A 27,764-nucleotide genomic window follows, 5' to 3' on the forward strand; every position below is an offset into this window, starting at 1 on the left:
ACTTTATATCAAATGGATGTGAAAAGTGCATTCCTCAATGGTAAGCTTGAGGAAGAAGTATATGTTGCTCAACCCCCAGGTTTTGAAGATCCAAAGCATCCTGACAAAGTCTTCAGAGTCAATAAGGCCCTCTATGGCCTCAAGCAGGCCCCTCGGGCGTGGTATGATACTTTGAAGGAATTCCTCATGAAGAAAGGCTTCAAACCCGGTTCACTTGACCCCACTCTTTTCACTAAATCTTATGATGGTGAATTGTTTGTGTGCCAAATTTATGTTGATGATATTATCTTTGGCTGTACTGACCAACGTTACAGTGATGAATTTGCCTATATGATGAGTGAAGAATATCAAATGTCTATGATGGGATAATTGAAATTCTTCTTAGGTCTTCAAATTCGTCAACAGCGCAATGGCATATTCATATCTCAAGAGAAGTACCTCAAGGATGTACTGAGGAAATTCAGCATGCAAGATTGCAAAGGGGTCAAAATTCCAATGCCCACAAATGGCCATCTATGCACTGATGAAAATGGTATTGACTTCGATCAAAAGTTATACCGCTCCATGATTGGTTCTCTATTGTATTTATGTGTATCTAGGCCAGATATTATGCTTAGTGTTTGCATGTGTGCCCGATTTCAAGCTACACCGAAGGAATCACACCATAAGGCTGTGAAGCATATTCTTCGATATCTAGCTCACACACCAACACTTGGATTATGGTACCCCAAGGGCTCGGCTTTTGATCTCATCGGATATTCAGACTCTGACTATGCTGGTGATCGTGTGGACCACAAGTCAACATCAGGCACATGCCATTTCCTCGGGCGATCTTTGGTCTGTTGGCCCTCGAAGAAACAGAACTCCGTGTCATTGTCTACTGCTGAAGCTGAGTACACTGCTGCTGGTTCTTGCTGTGCTCAATTGCTGTGGATGAAGCAAACTCTCAAGGACTACGGCATCAACATGAAGAATGTGCCTCTCTATTGTGAAAATGAGAGTGCAATCAAGATTGCTCACAACCCAGTTCAGCACTCGAAGACAAAGCACATTCAGATTCATCATCATTTTCTTCGTGATCATGTGTTGAAGGGCGACATTTCTATTGAGCATGTGAAGACTGAAGAACAGCTAGCCGATATCGTCACAAAGCCCTTGGATGAGAACAGATTTAGCAAGTTGCGGTGTGAGCTAAATATCTTATAATCTTCGAATGTTCTTTGAGAAGGACACTCATCCTAACACTTATGCAAAATTGATGACTTAGATGTGCAACACAAGAAGAAAAGTTTTTCTTCAATCAATGAAGACTAACACTCTAAGTGTGAAGAAATTAACGAAAAATTTGATTCTCAGAGCCCTATGATAATTGTATGCGGTGTCTGAAATCATCATTCTTATACGGTTGGTCACGCCACCATCAAAAGTTGAAAATATTCAATTTGAGTTTTTCCTCAGTTTTGAAATTCCTCGGTTGTTCATATTCTTCAACTTTGCATTGTCTTCACCATTTCCGTCGGTTTTCTTCATTGACTATATTTATATATATGAGTTTATGTCCTCTACAACATTCACTTATTGCTATTTCTTCAAGTTGCTTTTTCTACTAAGTGAATGTGATCGGACCCTTCCCCCTCTATGCTAAATTCAACCCAATCTATTCACAAATTCTTCATGTGCGTTCTATTTGAAACTCGTTCAAAATCTTCACTGTGTCCTTGCCAGCTGAAGAATTTGTGAACGGAAGTTTTAACTTATCTTATCCAAAATTTTCGGTTTTGCCGCTCAAGCTGTTCCACATCCCATGATAATACTTATCTATTCACCCATGATCTCACATGATCTCCACTTCTCAGTACGTGGGTGACACATGTCAAGCGAATGAGAAGGGTCAGGGGCACGTTCGTCCAATTCCTTCGGGCGAACAATTTTTCACCGTGGCAATAAATACCCCTCCCCTTCCTCACTTCACATTTACTCCGCTCGACCTCACGCCAGCTCGAGCTTCTCAAACCCTAGCGCCGCCGCTACTTCATCATCGCCGGTGAGGAAGAGCTTCACTGCCTTGACCTCATGGCCGTCGTACTCGCGCCGGCTGCGGATTTCTTCACTCCGCCGCTGCCGTAGCTGTCTTACTCAGGCAAGTTAGGGCGTGGAAGATCTGAACTGACGAACTTCACATCTACACTTCCCAGTTCATCATGTTCTTCGTCTAGGGTAATTAAAAGTTACTTTTACTGCCCTCTTTGATTCAAATGATTACTACAAAATCATCAAAGGTGTTTTTCTTCAAATCTTCACACACTAAACACCTCACATGTCATCTGTTCTTGATTCATTTCCCTAAGCTACATTTTTCATCAAGATTCCTCAATTGTGTGGATTCTCAATCTATACAACTCTGGAACCTAAGACAAAGAACGCTTAGTGAAATTCTTCAAGACTCATCTGGTCAAATTACTCAAACTTGTTCATTTTACAAACCTTCTGAGAGTGCATATGACCTCTCCAAATTCCTCGCAACTATACTCTGTTCACAGGTACTCATGTTAGCCGCTGAATCACTAGGTCCTCATCAACATAACTCATTTGCAGCATTCCTGGAAGAAAAGTTGCATACATCTTCAGAGAATTCGATTGTCCAAATTCCTCAGCTGAAGAAAATGGCTGATGGAAAGAAGCCACAGAAGGGAGGAAAGAGGCCTGAGGTCAACACTGCTTTTGAAATCCCTGATGACATATACAAGGATTACTGCACTCCTGATGAGGCCAAGTTTGGCAAGAGGAAAAAAATTAGCGCAAGGTGCGCATACAACGGATAGAGAGGCGATGGGCAAGAGAGTGGAGGGAGTACAGGTATGTTACTCCCAAGTACATGAAGAAATTCGCTCTAAATCCTCCATGCCCAAGACATCCATTGGCACCTGGCCAAATAGCAGATCCCACCAGCCTCAAGCACGGTGAGGATTATCCTGATGAATGGGCCAAGCGCCAGGCCAAATTGGCCAGAGAAGCAAGAGAAGCAGTGAGGAAATTTAACGAAGACTCTGCTGCTGATGCTGCCACTGCTGAGGCCTCTACTATCAAGCCAAAGAACGCCATGTCAAAGAAGCCTGCTCATAAGCCAAGTGCTTCATCTTCAATGCCATCACGGCCAAGTTCCGCAGCAATGCCCTCACGGCCAGAATCTTCAAAGCCCTAACGGCCAACTCCTCATGCTGCTCCCGCTCCTCCAAAGTCCTCAGCTCCTCCGCCAAAGTCCTCAGCTGCTCCGACCAAATCCTCTGCACCTGTGCACCTTGCCACGTGCCAAAGGACAACGGGCATCTCTATTGCCTCAGGAGCTTCTGCTAGTTCCTCAGCTGCACCAAATTCCTCAACTGGCCCCTCTCTGCTGAAGACAAAGGCCACTGCTGGACGAGGCACTCGACCAAGTCCTCACAAGAAGCAGGCCGCCTTCCAAGTGCCGTCTGATGAAGACGAAGCTGATGATGAATAACTTGGTGAAATCATCAGAGACAGGCAAGTCAAGGCCGCTAGAGCCAAAGGCAGCAATGTGCCATTGCTTCTGGATCTGAAGCTGATCCTAGACTTCATCGACCTATGGAAATTTGACTGCCTTCATTGAAGAAGAGAAATGAAAATTTGAACAACGAAGAGGAGTGAAGAAAGCACAGTACAAGAAACAGCGCATTTTGAAGCAAAATGTTCTGAAGCTTTCCCCTGAAGAACTAGTTGCCTTGCATACTGAGATCAAGCAATTAAGTGATGAATTTGATTGTTACTACGCTGACTGGCTTGGAGCCAAAGTCAGGTTTGTGAAATTGACTGAAAATTTCACTTCAAAGGTTGCAGCCCCAACGCAACAGGAAAACCCACAGGCTGAAGCATCTGCTCAGCCGACTGAAGAAAATGCCAGCACCGCTGATGACAATCAGGCTGCTGAAGAAACTCAAAGTACCAGGGCTGATGACTGCATTCCAGCCGCTGAAGAAATTGCCAGGGCATCCAGTAGTGGTGCGCCTGAAGAAAATGAAGAAGTCAGGGTAACTGCATCAGTTGTGCCTGAAGAAATTCAACCAAATTCCTCTGCTCCTCCTACACCTACCCCACCTCTGATCCTTCCATCTGCATCAGATGTGAAGAAGACCAAGGCTACAGAGTGAGTTGCTGTGAAGAAAAGAAAAGCATCAACCTCATCAGATTCTTCAGCTCAGAAGAAGATGAAGCTGTTGACCAGCTCTTTTGCAAATCCAATTGATGTTGTTCCTATCTCAACCATGCCATCAAAGGACCTTGTTCCTTTTGATGAAGAATATGTGATTACAGGTGAATAAGATGAAGAGATTCCTTCTGCTGCTTCGTCAGAGCAGTTGGATGAATAAATTGAAGCGGATGCAATCCCTTCAACACCAATTGTCTCCTCGCCTATGCCTCAGTTCACTGCTGAAGAAGCCAGCGTTGAAGAAATGGAAGAAGAAGATGTGGACATTGGCTGTACCACACCCGTGCTGAATGATGACTTTTGGGAAAGTCAGCACCCAAACTCTCCACTGTTCACACCGTTGCAACAGATTCCTCAGTCCCTAGTAACTACAGTTCAAATGGGATCTGATGAACCACATGCCACACCGTCTGTCCATGAAGAGATTCCAGCCACTAGTGCTGAAGAAAATGTAAATGAAGAATTGAAGACCCAGGCTGCCACTGAAGAAGAAGCTGAAATTCCTCAGCCTGTAGAACCTGAGATTGCGATTCCTAAGGTAGTTATGCAATTGACTGATACTCCTCAGCCCAAGCCAAAGGATCCATTCTCGAAGAAACAGAAATTCAAGGCTGATGACTTCTTCGGCGAGCACGTGTTCTTCAGTGACATAACCCCTATGACTCTGCTCGTCTTAGAAGGAAGCGCTTCTGGACTGCCAGCCAGGCCAATTTCTATTCTTCACTGCTCTTCAACAAGGATAAAGTCTTCGACCACAAGCATATTCCTCACGTGGACATGGAATCACTGCCTTGCTTCACCCCTGTCCTCAGTGTGCTTCATGACGCATGCCTCCTCAACTTTTGCACAGACATTGTTGATTGGAATGAAGAACTTATTCTTCAGTTCTATGCAACCCTGCACATCACAGGCGATGCTGATGACATCAACACCTGGGTTCTGTACTGGATGACTGATAACACTCATTACAAAGCACCGGCCTCTGAATTACTTCATGCCCTGCCAATCAGTCCTCCCCTTGAAGGAGATCGTTGCCTGTACCAAGAACCTGAGCTCACTGCTCACTATATGCAAGTGCTTATGAAGCCTCTGAAGCCTGGTCAACCCCCAAGGACCAAATTCCTCGTGAAGGAATTGCTATATGTGCCCAGAACAGTCTATCGCATTCTGATGAAGACTATGAGTCCGATCAAAGGCCACGACTCATCTGATGAGGAAGTTGTTGGCATCATGAAGAATGTGCTGTTCAATATCATGCATGGCATTCCTGTCAACTATCATGATTTCTTCACGAGGACTCTCGCAAACGTTGCACTCTCTCCGTTTGAGCTGAAGCCTTATGCTCCTTGGATAATGAGATTCCTCATAACAAGGTCTTCACTCAACTACAAGGCTGATTTTCATAATCACCTCAGCTACTTGCCCCTGATTGAAGTCCTCAAGCGGACATATTCCTCAGCTGATGAAAAGGGCAAGGCACCAGCTGTCATTGATGAAGGCATTCATCCATTGGATGGTCAGTTTCGCAAAGCTGCATCTTATTCCACCAATGATGACTCTGCCACCCATGATTATGCTGCTACTGCATCCAAGCCAAATCCTCAATTCACAGCTCCCAGGGTGATGACTGACCGTGAGCTGCTTCTTAGTCTTCACCAGAAGCTGGATCGAAACCATAAATGGGTCAAGCGTTAGTTTGGTTCTATTCTTCACAACATGACTGCTACACATAATGCAGTGAAGGAAAACCATTACTACCTCCATGAAGTCTTCGGTCGCACCTGGGCTATTCTGTCACATGTATATGGTGAAGAAGATCTGAAGCAAATGGGTCTCAAGGAGGACTTTGTCTGGTCTGCACCTCCACCAAAGAAATACAAGAAGGTCAAGGTTCCTTCCTTGGTGGCCAGCTCATATTCTTCATCGCACGAAACAGGCGAGCATGAAGACTTGGATGACACTACGGCAGGCCCTACTACGACAAACGACCCCAACAACGCTGGCGCTCCTCCATCAACATGATATTCTTCAGGGGCCTTACTCCTCATTTTTCGATCCTTTTGGTCATTCGATGACAAAAGGGGGAGAAATTTGAGTTAGTCTTCAAGCGGGTCTATCTTATATGGGCGTTTTTTTGCTAAAGTTACAACTCTCGTTCTTCTAATGACTTTGCTGGATCGAGTTGTAAACTTAAACTCTATGGTGGCCTGATACTTTTGCTAAAATTTGCATGCTTATTCCTCGTTAATGTTAATGCACGCATGCTAAATTACATCAGTCACCATATTCATCATGCAATTCAAATTCTTCATATTGTATGTCAAATGCGTGTATGAATTACAAGATATAGGGGGAGATCTCCATGATTCTACTCTTCAAGTGTGCATTGCTTCAAAAGAAAATTCCTCACTATGCACATCTTCAGGGGGAGTTCTTCTATATCTTGCAATCAAATTCCTTAATATCAATATTTAAAATTCATATGTTTATCCCCATTGAAAACTTAAGCTATATTGTCATCAATCACCAAAAAGGGGGAGATTGTAAGTGCATCTAGTGCCCCTTAGTGATTTTGGTGTATTGAAGACTTATAGGTTAAGGGACTAATGTGTTTATGAGTGTACACAGGTCTATAAGTCTATGAGGAGTTTGATATTTACAAAGAAAGTCGACCCTAAAAATGAAGTTCTTCGACTGAAGACTTTGGATTTCTAAAGACTTTCTGAAGACATTGAAAGTGAATAAATTGGTGTGACCTTGAAGACTTGGCATTCATTTGAGGAACATGGAGCGTGAAGACTTTTGTTTTCGTAGTTTCATTTTCTCTTTCTTGAGTCATAGGAAACACCGTACTGTTAACGGGGGTCGAGGAAATACAAAGGAAAAATTTCCAAGTGATGCTCAACTCAAAATCCTACACCTACCAATCCCTTTCGTGTGAAGCCACTGGAAATCTCTTACAGTTCAGTCATATTCTTCGGTGACAAAGACGAAGTTCTTCTGGTCTCTAAGGAATTTGTTCTGACTGAGGAGTTAGGAATTCGCCAGTGCAGATTGCCTACACAGTGAGGAACATGATAGCCCTGAGGAATTTGATACTCAAATTTCCGACCGTTGCTGTGCCTTGTGCCAGCTGTCCCAAAATATCTACCCACCCAACGGTCATATCATTGAAGGGCATTTATGTCTTATCATGTCGGGCTGCTCCCTAGGCTATAAATAGCCGCCCCCTACAACCACTAGCTGGTTGGCTTCTCCGAGAGAAACTGACACTTGTCATTTGAGAGCATCCCATCCTCCGAGGACTTTGGGCGAAAATCATCGATTGAGGAAAATCCAAACCCAAACACTTACAAACCCAAAGTGATTGAGCATCTCTGAAGAGATTGATCCTGCATGGATCCGACGCTTGTTACCTTTGAAGACTGTGCTTCTTCCAGACGGTTAGGCGTCATGGTCTATTGCATCCAAGAGGAATTGTGGATCGCCAAGTGACCGAGTCTGTGAAGGTTTGGAAGTCACCTGAAGATTTACCACGAGTGATTGGGCGAGGTCTATGTGACCTTAGCTCAAGGACAATACGGTGAGGATTGTGTGTCCGGGACTGTGTGTCCTCGGGTTTAAATACATAGCCGCTCCAACCAGACGTACAACTGAGAAAGCAGTTGGAACTGGTCTACCAAATCATTGTCTTCACCAAGCCTACTGGTTCTATTTCCTCAACTGTTTCATTTCCTCATCACTGTGTTGTGCATTTGCTAATATCTGTGTTTGAAGATTTTAACTGAAGACTTTCTCAATTTCCTCAGTTCAATTTCTTCAATGTGTTTGTCTTCATCCTATGTTATCCTGTGTTTACGTTTTCTGTACTCTGTGCTCATCTTCATTTCATCATGATGACCATGCTTGTGTTCTGTTATGTTTACTTTTGAGTACCTATTCCGCCGCAAGTAGTTCTTCGCTAAGGAATTTGCTCACCCGCAAATTCCTCAGTGAAGAATTCATAAAGATCGCCTATTCACCCCCCCTCTAGTCGATATAACGCACTTTCACTGCCAAAGCGAGCCATCTGAGCAACACGGGCATCTCGGGCGGCTCGGCACTCAGCACGGGATCGGCGAGCTTCAGCCATGGATCCGGTGGAGCAGCGGAGCACGGACCGATGGAAGAAAGGCTTCAGCGCACCCCTACCTGGCGCGCCAAATGTCAGATTCTGGGTTCTGACAAACCCTTGAGGTTCGAACACTGGGGTGCGCACGAAGATCTCTCTCTTCCTAGCTCGCTCTCGCAACGATCTCAAGGCCTAGCTCGCCGAACCCAAGGAACAAGAGACATGAGGGTTTATCCTGGTTCGGGCCATCGTTGTGGTGTAATACCCTACTCCAGTGTGGTGTGGTGGATTGCCTCGTAGGCTGAGCATGAACAGTACAGGGGATGAACAGGTTCCTGAGGAGAGGTGTTCTTGAGCTCGGTGAGCTTTTGTGTGTGAGGATGGTCTGAATGATCCGTCCCCTTGCTTGGGTGGTGGCTAGTCCTATTTATAGAGGCCATGGTCCTGTTCCCAAATATTAGGTGGGAAGGGATCCCACAACGGCCAATTTCGAAGGGGGACAACTAGGACAAGCTATCCTGACAAAAGGTTCTCATCGCCTGCCAAAGGCTCTGGTGGTGACGCCGTCATGGGCTCCACGATGACCTCCATCCTGCCGTCGTGCTGGTCTTGGTCTTGTTGCACCAATATGGAAACCTTTACCTGACGCCTCGGGAATCCTCGCTTGCGCTTGCCCCTTTAGCACCAAAGAGGCAACGGGTACTCTGCGCCTGCTGGCGCCCGCCTGGCCTTGGTCGTCATGGCTCACTTCACGTGCACCTCGCGAGGTGCCCCTTGCATAGATATCTCCGCTCCTCGGGAACCAGCCTAGCAAGGCTGCCCCTAAGGAGGTCTTGCATCGTTCGCCTTGCGAGGGTCTTGAGTGGTTGCTGATGAAGATGGGACGTACCAGGCAGTTGGTGGAGCCATGCCCTGGGCCGCAGGCAGGCAAGTCTGGGTACCCCCGTTCCCAGGACGCCGACAGCATGTCCTTGACCCGTGGTTAGCAGGCATTTGCCCGTGCGTGAGACCTGAGTGGGGGCGCACCCTTCATTTCAGGTACGACGGCCTCATGACCCTCTATGTGAGGGTGTTTGAGGAGGAAGGCCGTCGTGCGGGGTGCTGCATGGAAGATGGCAGCGGTGACGATGAGCTTGGCCTTGATGACGGCCATGACGGCGACGAGGGTGAGCTTGCCCTTAGCGACGGCTGTGCTTCCTTCAGTAGCGGTAGCTCCTCCTCCGGCGAGAGCACCAGAAGTGGCGGCTACGACCAACCACCACGTCGCCGGGCTCACATTGGGGAAGGCGATGGGTCGTCTTGTTGCCGCGCTCCGGTGAAGTAGGAGGAAGACTCGGACTGAGCCCGGGAGCCACCGGAGCCCGGCCTCGGGAGCTGCTGCGGTCGTGTGGGCCACTTTTGTTTAACCTTTCCTTTCTCCTGCATTTGAAAAAAGTAGAGGGCCCCGCTGGGGTGTGTAATGAACCAAGGCACTCGTTCCATTACGATATGTTTGTTATTTTGATGTTGTGCCCAGATACAGATATTCCGATCAGGTGCGGTTAGGATAACTTAGCTTGATATGCTTTCCGTAGTCTGCGGCCTCGCGAGGGTGCGCCTTCTCCAGAAAAATTTGGCGAACTTTGCTTCTTAACGACTCAGGAGCCGTCGGGCCTCAGGAGACATCGTGCAGCTACAGAATTATTAGAAAACTTCACAGGGTATCATGCCCTTCCTTACGCGAGCCCCCGAGCGTGGGTTGGTTGTGGCTGGTGCACTGCGTCGCGATGCGCGGAGGAAGGGACTTGGGAGGGTGCGCATGCCCATGAGCTCGTTTGAGAGCGTCTCGCGTGGATTTAAGGGCCGAAGCTCTGGGTGACAGGGATTCGGTGAGGTGTGGTCGCGGGCGAGCACCCAGCGCACAGACCTACCTAGCCCCAGCGTGTGGGACGCGTGAGGAGGAGCGACGGGCAAATGCCGCTCTTCCTGGGACAAGGCTGGAGAGGCGAACGAACAAGAGGAAGAAAAGTTCCTGCTCTGGCAAATGAGAAACTCAAAAACTTCAAATTCCATTAAGAAGTTTCAAACCAACTACAGAAAGCAAGCAAAAGAACAGGCGTGTCTCACACCTAGTCTAGTCTTCTCACCAGCGCAGAGCTAAGTGCTGCCACTAGGATGTGGGAGGGAGCCCCCGTGAGGCCCGCAGGCAACACCCAGGAGACTCCGGGGCGTGTACAGCCCCACTTAGCGAAGACCTTCACAGGCACTGGTCCTTGCGTCATGGGTAGAACTTCCGGAGGTGCTGGATGTTCCACGCGTCCTGGATGGGGATCCCGTCCTGTGTCTCTAGGTGCGCGGCGCCAGGCCTGGAGACGCGGGCGATCCTAAACGGGCCCTCCCACATGGGCGAGAGCTTGTGCAGCCCTTCTGTGGAGAGCACCCGCCTCAGGACGAGATCACCCACCTCGAGCGTCCTGGAGCGGACGCTGCGGCAGTGGTACTGACGCAGCGCCTACTGGTATCTTGCCTCTTGGAGCGAGGCTTGATGGTGGTGTCCGTCCCCCAGCACGAGGTCCATCCCCCACGTGGCATCCTAGCATACCTCGTCAAACGCCAAGACCCGCGTGGAGCGATGCTTGACCTCGTGAGGGAGAGCCGCTTAGCTCCATAGACGAGGAAGAACGGAGTCTCGCCTGTCGGCTTGGTTGCGCTGGTGCGGATGGACCATAGCACGGACTGGAGCTCATCGAGCCAGCCCCTGCCGCAGGCCTCGAGCTTCTTCTTGAAGCTCCTTTCCTTGAGGCCTCTCAGGACCTCTGCGTTGGCGTGCTCGGCCTGTCCATTGCTCCTGTGGTGTGCCACCGAAGCGTAGCATATCTGCGTTCCAAGGTTAGCACAGTATGTTTTGAAAAGGTTGCTGGTGTGAGCCATTATCGGTGATGATGCGGTTAGGAACCCCGAATCGGCTCACGAGGCCCTTGATCGACCTGACGGCCAAGCCAGCCGGGATGGTGCGGATGGCTCTCACCTCCGCCCACTTGGTGAATTTGTCGATGGCGACGTAGAGGTAGCGGTAGCCCCGGGCGCCCGTGGGAATGGCCCCAAGATGTCCAGCCCCCAGACCGCGAACGGCCATGTGAGCGGCATGGTCTGGAGGCCCTGAGCAGGCTGGTGGATCTGCTTGGCGTGGAACTGGAAGGGTTCGCAAGACTTCACCAGCTCGGTGGCATCGTTGAGTGCCATGGGCCAGTAGAACCCGCTGCGGAATGCCTTGCCCAGGAGGGTGCACGATGAAGAGTGGTGCCCACAGTCCCCACCATGTATACGGCCAACAGTTCACATCCCTGCTCCCTGGAAATGCACCGTAAAGAAACGTCGTTTGGGCGCCTCCGGTAGAGCTCACTGTCCTAGATGTAGTATGCTGTGGCCTGGCGGCCACACGCTCTGTGTCTTCCTCCTTCTCCGGTAGGGTGCCCCGAAGTAGGTACGCCTTGAACTCCTCGGTCGAACACCCCTCCTGAGGTTCCAGCGCGAGGAGGAGGCGAGCTCCTGAGGTCAGGCCACAAGCCAGGGTGCCCGACGGAGGAGCCTGGGGGAGGTCCTCATGAGGCGGTGCTAGTTTTGTGGTGGGTGGAGCTGCAGATGGCTTGAAGAGTCGCTCCTCGAAGACGCTAGGCTCCTGAGGTAGACACCGGGACGCCCTCTTGGCGATATCATCCGCCTCCTTGTTTGTGCCTCGCGGCACGTGCTGCAATTCCAGGCCCAAGAATCGTTTCTCAATTCTGCGTACCTCCTCAAGGTATGTCTCCATGTGCTCATCCTACGGTGTGTACTCCTTGTTGGAGAAGTTAACGAGGAGCTGCGAGGCGCCCCTGATGGCGAGGCGCCTGTCCCCCAGTGCTGCGGCAGCCTTGAGGCCCGCGATCAGGCCCTCGTACTCTGCAATGTTGTTGGAGACCTTCTCGCTATGTTGGAAGTAGAGTTGCATGGCGTAGTAGAGCTTATCTTTGGTGGGCGAAATAAGCACAACTCCAGACCATGCGCCCTAGCGTGAGAACACGCCATCGAAGTACATGATCCAGCCATCTGGTGCCTCATCGCCGGGTATGAGGGGGCGGTCCTCGCACACTTCATGGTCAAGTACGTCAGTCCACTCCGCCACAAAGTCAGCGAGGGCCGCACCCTTGATGATCCTGATGGTGCTGAACTCCAACTGGAATGCCTGCAGCTCAATGTTCCACTCGGCCACCCTTCCCGCAGTGTTGGGGCTCCAGAGCACCCTCTCTAGAGGGTAAGCTGAGACAACTTTGATGGGGTGGCCTTGGAAGTAGTGGCGCAACTTTCGGGAGGCGACGAGGAGCGCGAGCAGTAGCTTCTGTGGCATGGGGTAGCGCGTCCACGCGTCTCGAAGCATCGTGATGACGAAGTGACACACCCCAATTTTCATGCCACAACACTTAAGCTAATTAATCATGATAAAATGTAGTTTGACAAAAACTTTTGAGTGTTTTGGTCTTTGTTTGATTGGATTTGGTTTGCTGTTTTCAAGTGCTCTTTAAAGTCAACACAACTCCACCTTCTATACTTCAACTCCTTGCCACAAACTTCTGCCCAATGATCATGCCATGTGTATAGTGATATATGGTATTTTCTTACAAAAACAATTCGGCCAAATAGTAGTTTCTAAATTTAGTTTTCCAAAAACCCCTGAATTGAGGTCTGCACTACAAGCACTTGATTTGTGGTATGAAAAATATTTCAAAGAGTATATTTGACTCTTAATAGGTACAGGACTCCCATAAACCACAAAAATATAATTTTAAAAGTTATTTTCCTATTTTATTTAAAGGCTTTCTCTTAGGGCCAGAAATGGTCTTTAATAGGTTAAAATTATTTAACTGCTTCAAAAATATTTGAGAAAATTTAGGGAAACTCATAGGACATATATTATCCATATATAAGAGTTTCAACACATGGTCATGTTCAAAAAATTGGGCAAAACCCTCCAAAACCATTTCTGTCCATTTCAAGTATTTGAAATATTTCTACAAGAAATATTTTCAAATAAATCCAGGAAAATTCTAGCAAGTCACATGTGCATAATGTGATGATCTTGCAAAGTTTCATCTCAATCAAAATCATTTTTGTTCACAAAAGTGCCCCAAAACCCTCTCTGTCCAGATCCAAGTTTGAACAACTGTACATTGCCAACTTATTCCAAATGACATCATACTTTGTGGACATGCTCAAACCCCCAAATGATGACACTACACCAAGTGGTGCATCAAGGGGAATGGTTTTGCATGACTAGATCTTGGTAAATGCATTTCTGTGAATTTCTAGGGTTTACAAAAGTTGCATTGGCAAATTTACCCAAATGAACTCAAATTTGGTGGAACACCCTATTTCTATATACCATTCCATCCTGTTAAGTCTCATGTCAAGTGTAATTCATTTTCTTGCCCAAACCAGCAACAAACACCTTCTGCCAATTTTCAAAAAACATCACTTTGACCTCTTCCACTAATCTCCATGGGCTAAACTTTTTACCAAAACCCCGCCAAGTCATCCTCTATCTCCAGTAACAATGGCTGCATCTCAGCTCAACGATTGAGGGGTGAAACCACCTCATTTACCCCTCTGGACAGCCCCTTTCCCTCTCTCTCGCTCAACCCCACTCCTCTCCAACTGGCCATCCATCGCATCCAAGGCCCCCTCCCCCTTTCTTTACTCCCTCCTAGACCTGCTAGACATGCTTGGGAGCGCCCACACTGCATAGAAAATGGCCTGCCGGCCATTTGGGCGCTTTGGAGCGCGCTACAGTGCGCTCCCGCAGTGTGGCCGCCCCCTGCCAAGCACCTCCGGCCACCTCGGGCCTCCCCAGCGCGCCCGACGAGACGCCTCGACGTCCGCAACACGGCAGATGGTCGGCCCCCTCCTTCCTCTCTCTCTCCTGCCCCTGCTCGCACGTGCACCATGGCCGCCTGAGAGCTCCAATGAGCACGCTCACACGCGTGATGCTCCGGCCCTGTCCTGCTCTCTCTCTCTTCCTTCCCCTCGCCCTATACCAACCTCACGATCACCCCAGACACGCTCAAGCAAGCTCCCGCGACCCGTTGTGACGGCAACGAGCTCGCCGGTGCACGAGTCCACGGTGAGCCTCGGCCAGCCAATATAAGCCCCCCGAGCTCTCCTCTCCTCACCACTCACCCTCTGCACAACCAAATCATCCCCCTACACCCCCAAGTCCTCCCCAGAGCCGCCCGAGCTCGAGATCGAGCTTGAGCTCCGCCGCTTCGGCTCGCCGGAGTTCGCGAGGTACAGGACGTCCCCGCCTCTCCTTCCTCTTGATCTGGCACCTACGCAGCACACTGATCCTTTCCCCCTTGTTTCCCCTCTGTGTAGCTGCCGGAAACGGTCGGAACTGCCGCCACCCGAAGCTCCCCGCCGTGCCTCCTCGTCGTCGGCGAACCAGGCCACCCCGGCGACCACAACCACCACCACCCGAACGGCAACCCGACGCTGAGTCCAGCCGTGCCCTCGCCCGACGTCGCTGTGCCCTGCATCGTCGCCGGTGAGCTCGCCGGCCGTCTGGACTCGGGGTTCAGGATGACAGGCGGGCCCCGCCTGCCAGCCTCTCCTCTCCATCGCCCCGCTCTCTCTCGCTGATGCATGGGCCCCGCCCGTCAGGTTTAAACCAGGCGCGCGCGTGCACCAGTGCGCTGGGCCGCCTCTCTAACTGGGCCTGCTGCGCTGCGGCTGTTCTGGCCCAGCAGGCACAGTGCCCCTTCTCCTTTTTCTTTTCTGTTAAACTTGCAAACATTCCAAAGGATTAAATAATAATCCAAATGCAATAATTCCAACTCCTAAATTCTTGTAATAATCCCACCTATTTAATGGTACAGTTTTCACTCTTATTAAACCAACTTTTCTTCACTGTTCAAATTTAAATTTGAATTTGAGCATTTATGCATGTCTTTGAAAATTCCTAGCACTGTTTCCATGACTCCAATTCCAAAACTAGGAATTTTCTCATTCTTAGAATATACTTTAGTATTTAACAAAAACTAGTTGACATTTTTATGAGCAATCTGATTTTTCTGTTTTGCTATTGCCTTATTTTTTTTCTCGTTATTATTTTTGCAACGATAGATTGCGTTGCTAATGAAGGAGTTGGACCAGAAGACTTTGAAGACCCAGAAGACTTTGCTGAGCCAGGCAAGCAGCCCTTTGACCATGACTATGAAACCCTTTTTATGCATGGCATATAGCACTTTTATTGCTTGCATCGGAGTAACAATGATGTGGAGACCACCTGAGGTGGTTTGCCTCCGATACTTTCCTCGTTGAAACATGCATGATGCATGACCCTACTTTTTATGAGGGTTGTGCGGGTGGGAGTAGCTAGGATGCTAAGTAGAGCTACGCAAAAGGGGATGGGTATATGCATGGTGATGGAAGCAAGATTGTTTTCAAAAACTTTTCGAAAACCCCATTGGGTGCCACTTATGCCCGAGGGAGATAATGAGTTGGGTAACCACTTGATGACGAAGTGGTGTACCGAGGCAAGTGCGTGTGTTGTTTTCAAAACGGATTGGTTTAAGTTGCGACCGTTATTCCAACCTTACATGCGCAACCACTCTACCCTTATATGGGAAAGGGCATTATTGATTACCTAGGCCGATACTAGCATGGTTCCCGCATTACTAGTGACGGGGGTGACATGAGGTCACTCTCGGGATGGGGTCGTGCTTGGATAGGCAGCCATGACTGTTTTCACAAGGCACCGGACACACCGTTGGTACCCCGTGCCAGTGGTATGTGATGAATATGGGAGCGAGGCTCCACAATTTTAAGATGTGAAATGTTGGGCACGGGGGTTACTACCAATCGAGTGGACTCTATGTTAGTGTCATCTAGGGAAAGATAGTGATCGGGTGGTTACCCCGGGTACTTGAGGTACCGCGGGTCGTGGATGACACGGAAGTTCCCCGGATCTTGTGGGTAAAGTGTGCAACCTCTGCAGAGTGTAAAACTATTCAAATAGCCGTGTCCACGGTCTAGGACAGTTGGGTAACCGCTTTTGGGCTACGTCCACATGTTTACAAACCAGTGTGTTTGTTTGGATAAGTGGGAAGAACTACTTGGGTCAAGTCAAAGGACTTGACATGATTGAGTTGGGTTGATGCCCACTCCATTTATGTTGATATATGTAACCAGTCCCTATGGTTACTTGAATTCATATGATGAATGTTTTACCGGTTGTTGAACTTGTCATAGCACAATAAAATTAGCTTGCTGCAAAATTTACCTATATCATGCATTGTTGTATCTTGAACCAAAACATGGGTTGCTTGCGAGTACATTCAAAGTACTCATTGGCTTGCCACTTGTTATTTAATTGGCCAGGCATGGAAGAGCAGGACTTTGAAGAAGAATTCTTCGGAGACGAACATGAGAACTAGGACATTTTACCTGTCAGAATGCCTGTAGGGTTAAGGCAGACGGCATGGGTTCTACTTATCAACGAAGATTTCTGCTGCTTAAGTTTATTTGGTATTCAGCCCTTGAGGCTTTATCTATGTAAGACTTTACCACAATGGTCATAATTCGTGTAAGAAGGTATGTATGGATGTAAGACTCTTGTTATTCAGCTTCTTTGTGTTCAGTGAGCATTGATCTCTGGGATCACTGTACACATATATTCGGTGATCACGACTTATGAGTCGGGGTCCCCACACGAAGTATATCGGGTGCTCGACGAGGGAGGAGGCATGGGTGAGGTCCTGCAACTCCTGAGTCTGCGGGCCCTCAGGAGCCTTGTCATCCGCCATGGCAGCCATGCCCTCAGGAGTACCGTCCTTAGGAGGCCCGCTGCCTATGGGGTTGGTCGTAGTTTCAGGAGCTTTGTTGGCCGGTGGTGCAGTCGGAGCCTCGGGAGCGCCATCTTGAGACCGCGACGCCCCATCTGGTGACGGGGTGCCCCGTCGTGAGCCCTTCTCCAGGCACTCCTCTCTTACCGCCACCAGCATTGCGCTGGCTGAGTGAGGCGTGGCAGCCAAGTAGAGCACCAGGGGCTCAAGGAGATGTGGCGCCACCATCACCGGCGGGCTGGTGAGGTACTTGTAGAGGTCTTGGAAGGCCGTGTCAGCCTCCAGATTCCACTCGAATGGTCCCTTCTTTTTCATCGGCTTGAAGAATGGGAGGGCGCGTTTTTCCAACATGGAGATGAAACGCCCCAGCGAGGCCACAAAACCCGCCAGCTTCTGCATCTCGTTGAGAATCTGCCGCAGACTCATCCTTTCTATGGCCTTGACTTTCTCTGGATTAGCCTCGATCCCTTTGTGCGACACTAAGAAACCCAGCAGCTTGCCGGATGGGACGCCGAACACACATTTCTCCGGATTGAGTCGCAGATCCACCCTGCACAGGCTGGCAAATGTTTCTTCCAGGTCTTCGATAAGGGTCCTTGCCTCTCGAGACTTCACCACTATGTCATCGACGTATGCCTCGGCATTCCTCCCGAGCTGCTGGCCCAGAGCGATGTCCATCAGCCACTGGAAGGTTGCTCCAGCGTTATGTAGCCCAAACGGCATGCAGGTGTAGCAATACAACCCGCATGGGGTCAGGAAAGTCGTCTTCTCAACATCTTGCACCGCCATCTTGGTTTTGGTGATAGCCTGAAAAGGCGTCCAGGAAGCACAGCAGGTCGCACTCGGCGGCGGAGTCGATGATCTGATCGATACGTGGAAGCTGAAAGGGGTCTTGAGGGCAAGCCTTGTTGAGGTTGGTGAAGTCGACGCACATGCGCTCCTTTCCGCCCTTCCTGGGGACGATGACCGGGTTCTCCAACCATTCTGGGTACCGCACCTCCCGAATGACACCAGCATCTTGCAGCTTGCGAGTCTCTTGGATGATGAATGACCGCTTCTCTGTGGACTGACGCCGCACCTTCTGCTTCACCGGTCGTCCATTAGGGCACGCCCTTAGGTGATGCTCGATTATTCCCCTCAGGATCCCAACCAGATCCTTGAGCTCACATGCGAACACTTCCTTGTTCGTGCATAAGAAGTCGACCAACGCCTTTTCTTGATCTGGAGAGAGGTTTGCACCTATGGTGAAGGTGGCACCCGACGCCCCATCTTCATCGACCGGCACCTGCTTCGTCTCGGCCCGATCATGAGAGAACAACTGCTTCTTCTTTGCTCGCACAGCCCCCGGGACCTCTAGGGCCCCTTCCTCAGTTGGCCGCGCGGTCGCTGCGGCCCTGATGGCGAGCTTGATGGCCAACGGCGTGTCCTTGGTGTCTCCTGCCACGGTGAGGACGCCGCTGCTTCCCGGCATCTTCATGAGGTTGGAGGCAAGGTGAGTCATTTCGATGAACTTGGCCAGGGCCGGGTACCCGAGGATGGCGTTGTACGACAGGCTGATGCAGGCGACGTTGAAGTCGATAAGCTCGGTGCGGTAGTTGTCACGGGTGCCGAAGGTGACGGGGATGCAGATTTGTCCGACGGGGCTGGTGGAGCCATCGAAGACTCCAGAGAAGGGCTTCGTAGGGCGGAGCCGGCCATGGGGCACATGAAGCAAGCCGAATGCTTCCACCGAGAGCACATTGAGGCCGGCTCCACCGTCGATGAGGGTCTTGGTGACTGCCACGTTGTAGATGGTGGGGGTGTAGAGCATCGGGAGCGCGCCGGCGCCGACTGTGACCGCGGGGTGGTCCCCGGAGTCGAAGGTGACCTCGGCCTTGGGCGCCGCCCAACCCGGCGGTGCCGCCCGCTGCATGTGGGTGGCACCCGCCTGGCGAAAGAATTGCTTGATGTGGTGATCTGAGGGCGGCGCCTGCGAGCCGCCGAGGATGGCTGCGGTGGCGTGAGGTGCCGGCGCCGCCAAGCGTGTGACAAAAAGGTCACGCAGCTCTACCTAGGAGGCCACCGAAGATTCCGGCAGGCCCAGGAGCCAAGCACGCGGTGCGCCCGTGAGGGCCATGGGGAGCCACTTCGCCATGACATTGTCGTCGCCGTTGGCCACCAGAACCACCTGCTCGTACACCCGGACATACCCCACCGGGTCTGTGACACCGTCGTAGCAAGGCGACATCTCTGGCCTGAACTTGGGCGGCCACTGCACTCGCCGTAAGGCGGGGGTGAAGGCCCGGAGACCCCCGGCGCCTCCGTGCGCGCCCGTCGATCCAGTCGGAGAAGCGGCGTGCACCATGAGAGCTGCACGATGCGAGCGGAGTGCGAGAGACGGAGGGGCGAAGTTTCGACGCACCCCTACCTGGCACGCCATATGTTGGATTTCGGGTTCGGCAAACCTTTGAGAGGTTCAAACACTGGGGTGCGTGCGAAGAACTAGTCCTCCCTAGTCTGCCTACACGCTAACTCACGGCCTAGCTCGACGAACTGTAAGGAAAAGGGACACAACAGTTTACACAGGTTCGGGCCACCTTGCGGTCTAAAACCCTACTCCTTCTTTGTGGTGGATTGGCCTCGAGGGTCTGAGGATGAACTAGTATAGTGGCGAACAGCCTCAGGAGGAGAAGTGTTCTTGGGCTCGAGTGAGCTGGTGGGTGTGAGGGTGGAATGGATCTCCCCCTTCTATGGTAGTGGCTAAGTCCTATTTATAGTGGCCTTGGTCCCCTTCCCAAATGAAGGCGGGAAGGGATCCCACAACACCCAAATTCGTAGGGAGACAACTAGTACATGCTATCCTAACAAAAGTAGTCTTCGCCTGAAAAAGCCTCTGGTCGTGAAGATGGCTCTCCCACCTCCCACCCTCCCCCACTCTCTCTCCCACGTGCTCACCACCCTCCCCCACTCTCTCTCCCACCTGCTCACCACCCTCCCCAACTCTCTCTCCCACCTGCTCACCACCCTCCTCCACTCTCTCTCCCACCTGCTCACCACCTACAATGGCGATTTCTAGCTTCATCATCCATGGAAAGCTTGCTGCATTGGGATTTTGCTCCGGGCCTAGCCCTCGCAGATCAGGTGAGTAGGAAATTTGGGTCCACTGTTCATTTCTCCCCTTCTCGAGACGCCAAAGAGCTCTTTTTGGTCGTTTCTTTCTCTTTGGCCTCCTTCCCTCTCTCTGTTGAAACAGTGGGGATTGCGTTGCAATGTTGTCTTGGAGGGATTTCTTCTAGCTACAGGGTGTCTCAGATCAATGCCCGTCTTTTCGCTTCTCGGTGGCTAATAACAAAGTGGGACATTTTGTTTATGGACTCAAAGACCTATTTGGCCTGACTTTGTTTGCCATTTCCATCTGTTCAATGGCCATTTTGTCAAAGCTTATTGTACTGATCGACATTGGCATGCTGATACAGAGCTGGCTGAAATTGTGGACCGGAAATCCATAGCTCTCAAATCCTCTCTTAAGTTTCTTACACCAAATGGAGACTTGGATCAATCCTAAGTGAAAGTTCTTAGCAAATTTGGGCTTATTAAGCTGGATAACTGGAATTTTTCAAACAAGAATGCCTATGAAGCTTCATCGTCATCGGATCAGAAGCAACATATTCATTTTGGTTCTTTTGCTCCGATTCAAAATTCGGGCGTGATTTCGGCTATGGTCACTAACCGCAATGCCTTAATGCACCATTACTTGGCATAGGCGCAATATGAGGAAAATCAGGTTATTGAATTCCTTGCCCTTGGTGAGTTTAATTGCCCTCTGAATTTGCCCTATGCCCCGCTCCCTCTCTGCAGTTTCAATTCGGCCTTCAAATATGCCCCTACGCATGATGTTTGGCCACCTAGGCTCAAGGCGCAACATAAAGCGGATTTAGCGCAAGCACATTACTCACAATAGGATATTGAAAATCTTGCCACTAATTGGGCAGCCTTATGCTCCAAATGTCTACAATTGGGACACACCCGAATCAATTGCAAAGCAAGGATTATTTGCATTAACTGTTCCGGGCCCGATCACAAAATATTTAATTGCCCCAAGCGTGTCACGGCCTCTCACACTAATAGGCAAGTTCCATCAATTAGCAACAACTTGATCAATCCCGCCGGATCTTCTGGAGCTCCCATTTCTGCTGACAAACCTGCTCGTTCATCCAAGCCGTCCATCTGCTGTGCTGCATGCGGCTTCTACGGCCACGTGGTAAGGGCCTATAGGAAGCCCAAATTCCAAAAGAGCTGGAGATCGGTAGTCAAAGATACACTGCTGCCCCCCATGCTACGTCTTCCACCTCTAAAACCCAAAAGTCATCCCTTTGCTCCGTCCCATCTCCACTGCAGTCACTCCATCTCTCCCCATCAGCGGCCATGGCCAACTACCCACTGAATCCGGTTATGTTCCTCCCACCGGGGTTCGCCGTCAAGCCTAGCCCGGCGGATCGTCTTGTTCGCAGCGGCATGGTGGTTGACCCCATTGCCCCTCTCAACCATGACTACTTGGCGATTGCAGAATCCAGCCAATATGTGCCTCCGCATCGTCGGACCATCATCCGCAACCAGATCGTGGCGGCGCTCCATGAACTGCAGCTATTCACCATTGAGGTCAGTGACCATCCTTTCGGGATTGGGATATTTGGGTTCGCGGATTCTTTCCTGAGAGATACTGCAGTAGCTACGCCTATTGAGTTAGAGTCTGAAGATCTACTGATTTCGTTTGTGCCTCACAACGAGGCGCTCAATCGCCGCACTACCTCCTTTGGTCCAGAGGTCTGGATGATGATTTTTGGATTCCCATATGATTATCAAACGGATTACTACATTACCAAAGCACTGGGAGGGTATGGGTCCTTGGTTTCATGGTATAATCCAAGGCAGGATCGTAGGTTCATGCTGATCATAGCTCGTGTCATTCTTCTCCACCTAATCCCTAAAAGTTTCATGGTGTGGCAACTTGGAGGCTCCCGGGACTGTTGGACGGTGCAGGTCACCATCTTGCGCAGCAATGATTCGAACGGCCTGCTGCCTGAAGTGCTGCCAGCGGGAGAAGAACCTCCTCCACCAGACGGTAATCCCCACCCTCAGTTCGGTCCGGAGCTCACGGCAGAGCAGCTGTATGAGCCACAGGTCCACAACTGGCTGGTTCAGAACAGAGCGCCTCAAGCTGACAACAATGCTGGTCATGACCAAGGGCAGAATGTGCAAGACAATGGAGGCTGGGGCCATTGGCCGGCTCCTCAACCTGTGCAGTTGCTTCCAATGCCCCCTCACTTGATGAACTATCAGGCGTGGTTATCTGCACAAGGCCTGACTGTCCAGCATGGACTGGTGCCAGATGACAATCTCACAGACAATCCATTTCAGGCCTGGAATGATTCTATCACTGCTTCTGACAGTTCTAGCACTACTCAGTATTATCAAGGGATCCTACCCTCCTTGGAGGTTGCTCTCTCTGCTGATGTTGTGGTGCCTGATTCTCTGACAGTTACTGTGGACATTCATGCTCAGGGAATTCAGTTTGGTCTATCTGCGCATGGGGATGAGCTCTTGGCCATTCTTCTGAATAATCCCATTCCCAGGCAGCAGCTTAACAGTTTCATTTTCAATGCCATGCGCCCGATTATTGCAAATATTGGCCCTTGGAGTGAGGGATATGGTCTGAGAAACAAGTCTGCTGCTGTGGATGTCAGAGTTTCTTTGGATGATGCAGGGTTTCACTTCTCACAGCTGCAGTCTGACAACCGTGCCATGCTTAACACCTCTACTGTGGTCATTGAGGAGATTTCTGAAGAGAATGAAGGACAGAACAATGTTGACGCTGAACGGATTTCTGAATCTACTACTGGAGCTAACATTGTTCTGTCTGATCCGCTCTCTGCACCCATACCGACTGACCTTGTGGTTCCACCAGCTCCTAATGTGCATCGGGCCAGGCGTCCTAGGGTTGCAGCTCCTATCTCTACCGCAGAGGTCAGGCGCAGTCAACGCTCCAACAAATTTAACGGCTTCAAGACTCATGCCCCCAAAGATACGCGTGTGGCCTCCTCCAAGGTTAAGCCTCGTATCATGCTTTCGATTGGTTCTTCCAGCAATGCGCCTAGGATCGATGATGCAGTCCCTCCTCCAACCCCAATTTCCACACCGGTTGAGATTGGTGTCAACAGGTGTGCCATTCCTGAAGATGAACTAACCTCTAAAGTTCTGCTTGCCACCTCGTCGGATGTTGGCCCCTCTAATGATCAGGGGCAGCTGGCTTCTTCCTCCCTGGAATAACTGCCTCTGTCATGTCACCTCTGCGATGCTGGAATGTCCTATCTTGGAACATCAGGGGTCTCAATTCCGAGAAGAAGCAGTTGGCTCTCTCTAATGCCATCATCTCAAGTGGCTGTGCTGTTGTTTGCTTGCAGGAGACTAAAATGCCTGAAGTATCTTTTGCATTCCTTAAAACTTGTTTCCCTAAACAATTTGATCGTTTTGCTTTTGTTCCCTCCCGCGGATCCTCTGGTGGTATCCCTACTTGTTGGAAAAGCGCTTTATTTGTGGGCACGGTCGTGTTTTCTGATGTCTTTGCGTTAGTCGTCAGTTTCGTCAGCACTCAGTCCTCACAGACCTGGTCGCTTACTAATATATATGGTCCATGTGCGGGTGATGATCGTTTGGCGTATACATCTTGGTTATATGACGTCCAGATTCCTAATGCTCATGATTGGTTGCTATTAGGTGATTTTAATTATATGAGAGCGCCTGATAACCGCAATAAACCTAGAGGGAACCTAAATGACATGCTTACTTTTAACGATATTATTCGCAAGCAACAACTTATTGAGCTTCTGATACAAGGTGGATCTTTCACTTGGAGTAACATGCAACCTGATCCACTTCTTGAGCAAATAGATTGGTTTCTCACCTCTTTACACTGGACCCACTCGTATCCCAAAACCCTAGTGAAACCCCTCGGCAAGCCAGTTTTAGATCATATACCCTGTGTGGTTACCATCGAAACCAACATCCCTTGAAGTAAGCTTTTTCGCTTTGAATCATATTGGATTTTGCACCCGGGATTTATGGATGTTGTGCAGCAAGTTTGGGACAAACCAGTGTCTAATAAAAATGGTGCGGCTACTCTATCTTACAAGTTCAAAGCCCTCCCTCATGCTCTTAAGATTTGGAGTAAGCACATCTCTCGGCTTACTATTGCAATCACTAATTGTAATGAGGTCCTTGTTGAACTTGACGAACTGGAAAACAAGCGTTGTCTCACAATTCCAGAAACAAACTTCAAGAAAATCCTTAAAGCTCATCTTATCAGACTGCTCAAATACCAGAAGCTTTACTGGAAAAAGCGGTGCACCATACGTTGGATCAAGTTTGGTGATGAAAACACTAAGTTTTTTCAAGCGATAGCGATAGAAAGATATCGTAAGAACAACATCGCCTTGTTTCTACTGATTGATGTTCACCCTGGTAAGGAAGCGCTTTTACATTCCACATACAAAACCATACTTGGAACCACAGCATAATGTGATATGAAATTTGACTTGCCTGCAATAATCCAACAGGCCAACAACCTTGATCTTCTCACTGAGCCGTTCACTCCAGAAGAAATTGATGGAGTTGTCAAGGAAATGCCACCTGATCGTGCACCGGGGCCTGATGGGTTTAGTGGAGCTTTTCTCAAGGCTTGCTGGCCGATCATCAAACATGATTTCTATTCCCTCTGCTCACAATTCTATGAGGGAAACCTTGACATCACCAGCATCAATGATGGCATCATCACCCTGATCCCCAAGGTACACGCGCTCATGACTGTTAATGATTACAGACCAATCACTTTGCTTAACAGCTGTCTGAAATTACTAACGAAACTACTAGTCAATCGATTACAACGCATAATTCTTCAGCTAGTACACCGAAACCAATATGGCTTCCTCGAGGGAAGAACCATCCAAGATTGCCTGGCATGGGCTTACCAATACATTTATCAATGTCATGCGTCTGGACGGGAGATCATCCTTCTCAAACTCGACTTTGCCAAAGTATTCGATACAGTAGCACATGCACCCATGATTAACATAATGCGGCATATGGGCTTTAATGAGCGCTGGATATCCTGGATTAATTGTCTCTGCTCCTCTAGCCGATCATCGGTCCTTCTTAATGGTGTACCCGGTCGACAATTCCCATGCAGATGCGGGGTCAGACAGGGAGACCCACTTTCGCCGTTAATTTTTGTCCTTGCAGTAGAGTTACTCCAGGCAGCTATTAACGATGCTTTCCACCAAGGCAGGCTTGATCTACTGTTTCCGTGCATTGGAAAAAGTGAATGTCCAATCCTCCAATATGCCGATGATACACTTATTGTCCTCCCTGCATGTACTCGACAAGCCGCTCTTGTTTAACAGATTTTGCCTGATTATGCCTCCTCCATTGGCCTCAAGGTCAACTTCCACAAATCCACGTTGATCCCGATTAACGGGGATGCAGCTGCTACGGCCAATCTTGCTAGTATATTTGGATGTGCAGTTGGATCGATGCCATTCACATACCTAGGCCTCCCGCTGGGCACCACACGACCTATGATACAAGAGTTTATGCCTTTGGTCTGCAGGTTAGAGAGGCAACTCACACCTACTATTGCGATGATGTCGTACGGTGGCAAGCTATCTTCGTTGAATGCTTCGGTCACATCACTCCTGGTATTTTCCATGTGCACTCTCAAATTTCCTCCTAAGCTCATTGAGATCCTTGGCAAGACGCAGATGCCTCTGGACTAAGAAAACTGAACAAGGTGATAAGTGTAACTCTCTGGCTGCTTGGGATTTGGTTTGTCGGCCAAAGAAGATAGGGGGTTTAGGAGTTATCAATTTGAAAGTTCATAATGAGGCCCTGCTCCTAAAATTTCTGCACAAGTTCTACAACAAACTTGATTTGCCCTGGGTCAGCCTAATCTGGGCCAATCACTATGATGGCAAAATTCCACATGCTGTTGACCCCGTTGGTTCGTTCTGGTTGAAGGACATTCTCAAACTAACCCACATCTACTGAGGCATTTCTCGAGTCCAAATAGTAGATGGTGTGTCGACCCTCTTTTGGAAAGATCTCTGGCAGGAAGAGGTGCTACAAATCTCACATCCTCATGCTTTCTCTTTTGCCGTGCATGAGGATCTTTCTGTTGCCGAGGTGATGGACACTATGGACATGCATGAAACCTTTCACCTTCCTGTGTCACCTCTGGCCCTTGATGAGATCCAAGAAATCCAAAGACAAACAACGTGGATCTCTCCATCGACATCTCTGCATGATGTTTGGCACTATTCCTCGGGGCCACGCTTTACAAACCAAGGGACTACTACAACAATTACTTCAGGGATGGGGGGTCTCATCAAGCATTCCGCCAACTTTGGAAGTCTAAATGCACTATGAAAATCAAAGTTTTTGGTTGGCTCATGTTCCATGATCGTCTCAACACATGCAACATTATAATATTGGCAACAATTTTAACTGCGGCCTCTGTAACCACCATGTTGAGGAGACAGTGGATCACATGATCTTCTCATGCCCTTTTAGTCAAAGCTGCTAGACAAGACTCAACATAGCTTGGCCGACTTTCTCCTGCCGCCTCGACCTTCTGCAAAACACAAAGGAAAGCTGTCCGAAGCCGTTCTTCTATGAAACATTTCTAACAACAGCGTGGACTATTTGGAAGGAGAGAAACAATCAACACTTGAGAGGCCTGGCCCCCAGTATTGGATCTTGGCTCACACGATTCAAAGAAGACTTGACTCTCTTGCAACTTAGGGTTAAAGCAGCACATAGAGCTCCTCTGATCACCTTTTGTACTTCTATTGTATAGCATGCTTCTCTTTCTTCAACTGGTTGAGCAACCACACATTGGTTTGGTTGCAACAAAAATGTGATGTAAAAGGAAAACTGATATGTCTATGTAAACTCCCCATTTATATAGATATATGATTTTACAGTAGGGGTTTTCCCTGTAAAAAAAGCCTCTGGTCGTGACGCCGTGTTGGGATCGGCGATGAACTCTGTCCTGGTGGTCTTGGTCTTGTTGCACAGGAATGGAAACCTTTGGCTGATTCCTCGGGACTCCGCGCCTGCGCTTGCCTCTTAAGCACCAAAGAGGAAACTGGGACATTGCGCCCGCTGGCGCCGGCCTAGTCTTGGTTGTCATGGCTCATGTCATCCGGACCTCACGAGATGAGGCTTGCATAGAGATCTCCTCTCCTCAGGAGCCAGCCTGCGGAGGCGACTCCTTGTGGAGGTCTTGGTGTCGTCCGCCTCACGAGGCTTCTCCCCTCGCGTGGGTCTTGAGTTGTTGTCGCTGAAGCTGGGCTATACCGGGCCATCGATGGAGCCACGCCGTGGGCCGCAGGTAGGCAAGTCTAGGTACCCCCGTTCCCAGAACACCGACAACAGTTACCGCCCCATGGGATAAAGTCATTCATGGGCCATAAAACAGGCTGGCCCTCACCACGATTGACATGAAACGACACGCGGAAAAACCGAAAACTGACTCAAGCACAGG

The 27,764-nt window shown here is 49.5% G+C and overlaps 1 protein-coding gene across 1 annotated transcript; it reads right to left on the bottom strand.

Annotated features, from left to right (window-relative positions):
* Positions 1 to 12,135: 12,135 nt before the first annotated feature.
* Positions 12,136 to 19,100, bottom strand: LOC141021781 (uncharacterized). The gene is made up of 4 exons (XM_073497632.1): positions 18,121 to 19,100; positions 17,057 to 18,050; positions 12,460 to 12,777; positions 12,136 to 12,360 (listed from the first exon to the last, which is right to left on the bottom strand). Exons 1-4 carry the CDS (start codon positions 19,098 to 19,100, stop codon positions 12,136 to 12,138), a joined length of 2,517 nt encoding a protein of 838 aa, XP_073353733.1.
* Positions 19,101 to 27,764: the final 8,664 nt, after the last annotated feature.

The sequence above is a fragment of the Aegilops tauschii genome, chromosome 4 (genome assembly GCF_002575655.3).
Source record: "Aegilops tauschii subsp. strangulata cultivar AL8/78 chromosome 4, Aet v6.0, whole genome shotgun sequence".
Taxonomy (NCBI): Eukaryota; Viridiplantae; Streptophyta; class Magnoliopsida; order Poales; family Poaceae; genus Aegilops; species Aegilops tauschii.

Coding starts and splice junctions, on each gene's coding strand:
- LOC141021781 (XM_073497632.1), bottom strand. CDS start 19,100: ATGCAGCGGGCGGCACCGCCGGGTTGGGCGGCGCCCAAGGCCGAGGTC. Junction 18,051..18,120: donor AAGGGCGGAAAGGAGCGCAT/GTGCGTCGACTT, acceptor CGTATCGATCAG/ATCATCGACTCCGCCGCCGA. Junction 12,778..17,056: donor TCGAGCACCCGATATACTTC/GTGTGGGGACCC, acceptor ATGATTAATTAG/CTTAAGTGTTGTGGCATGAA.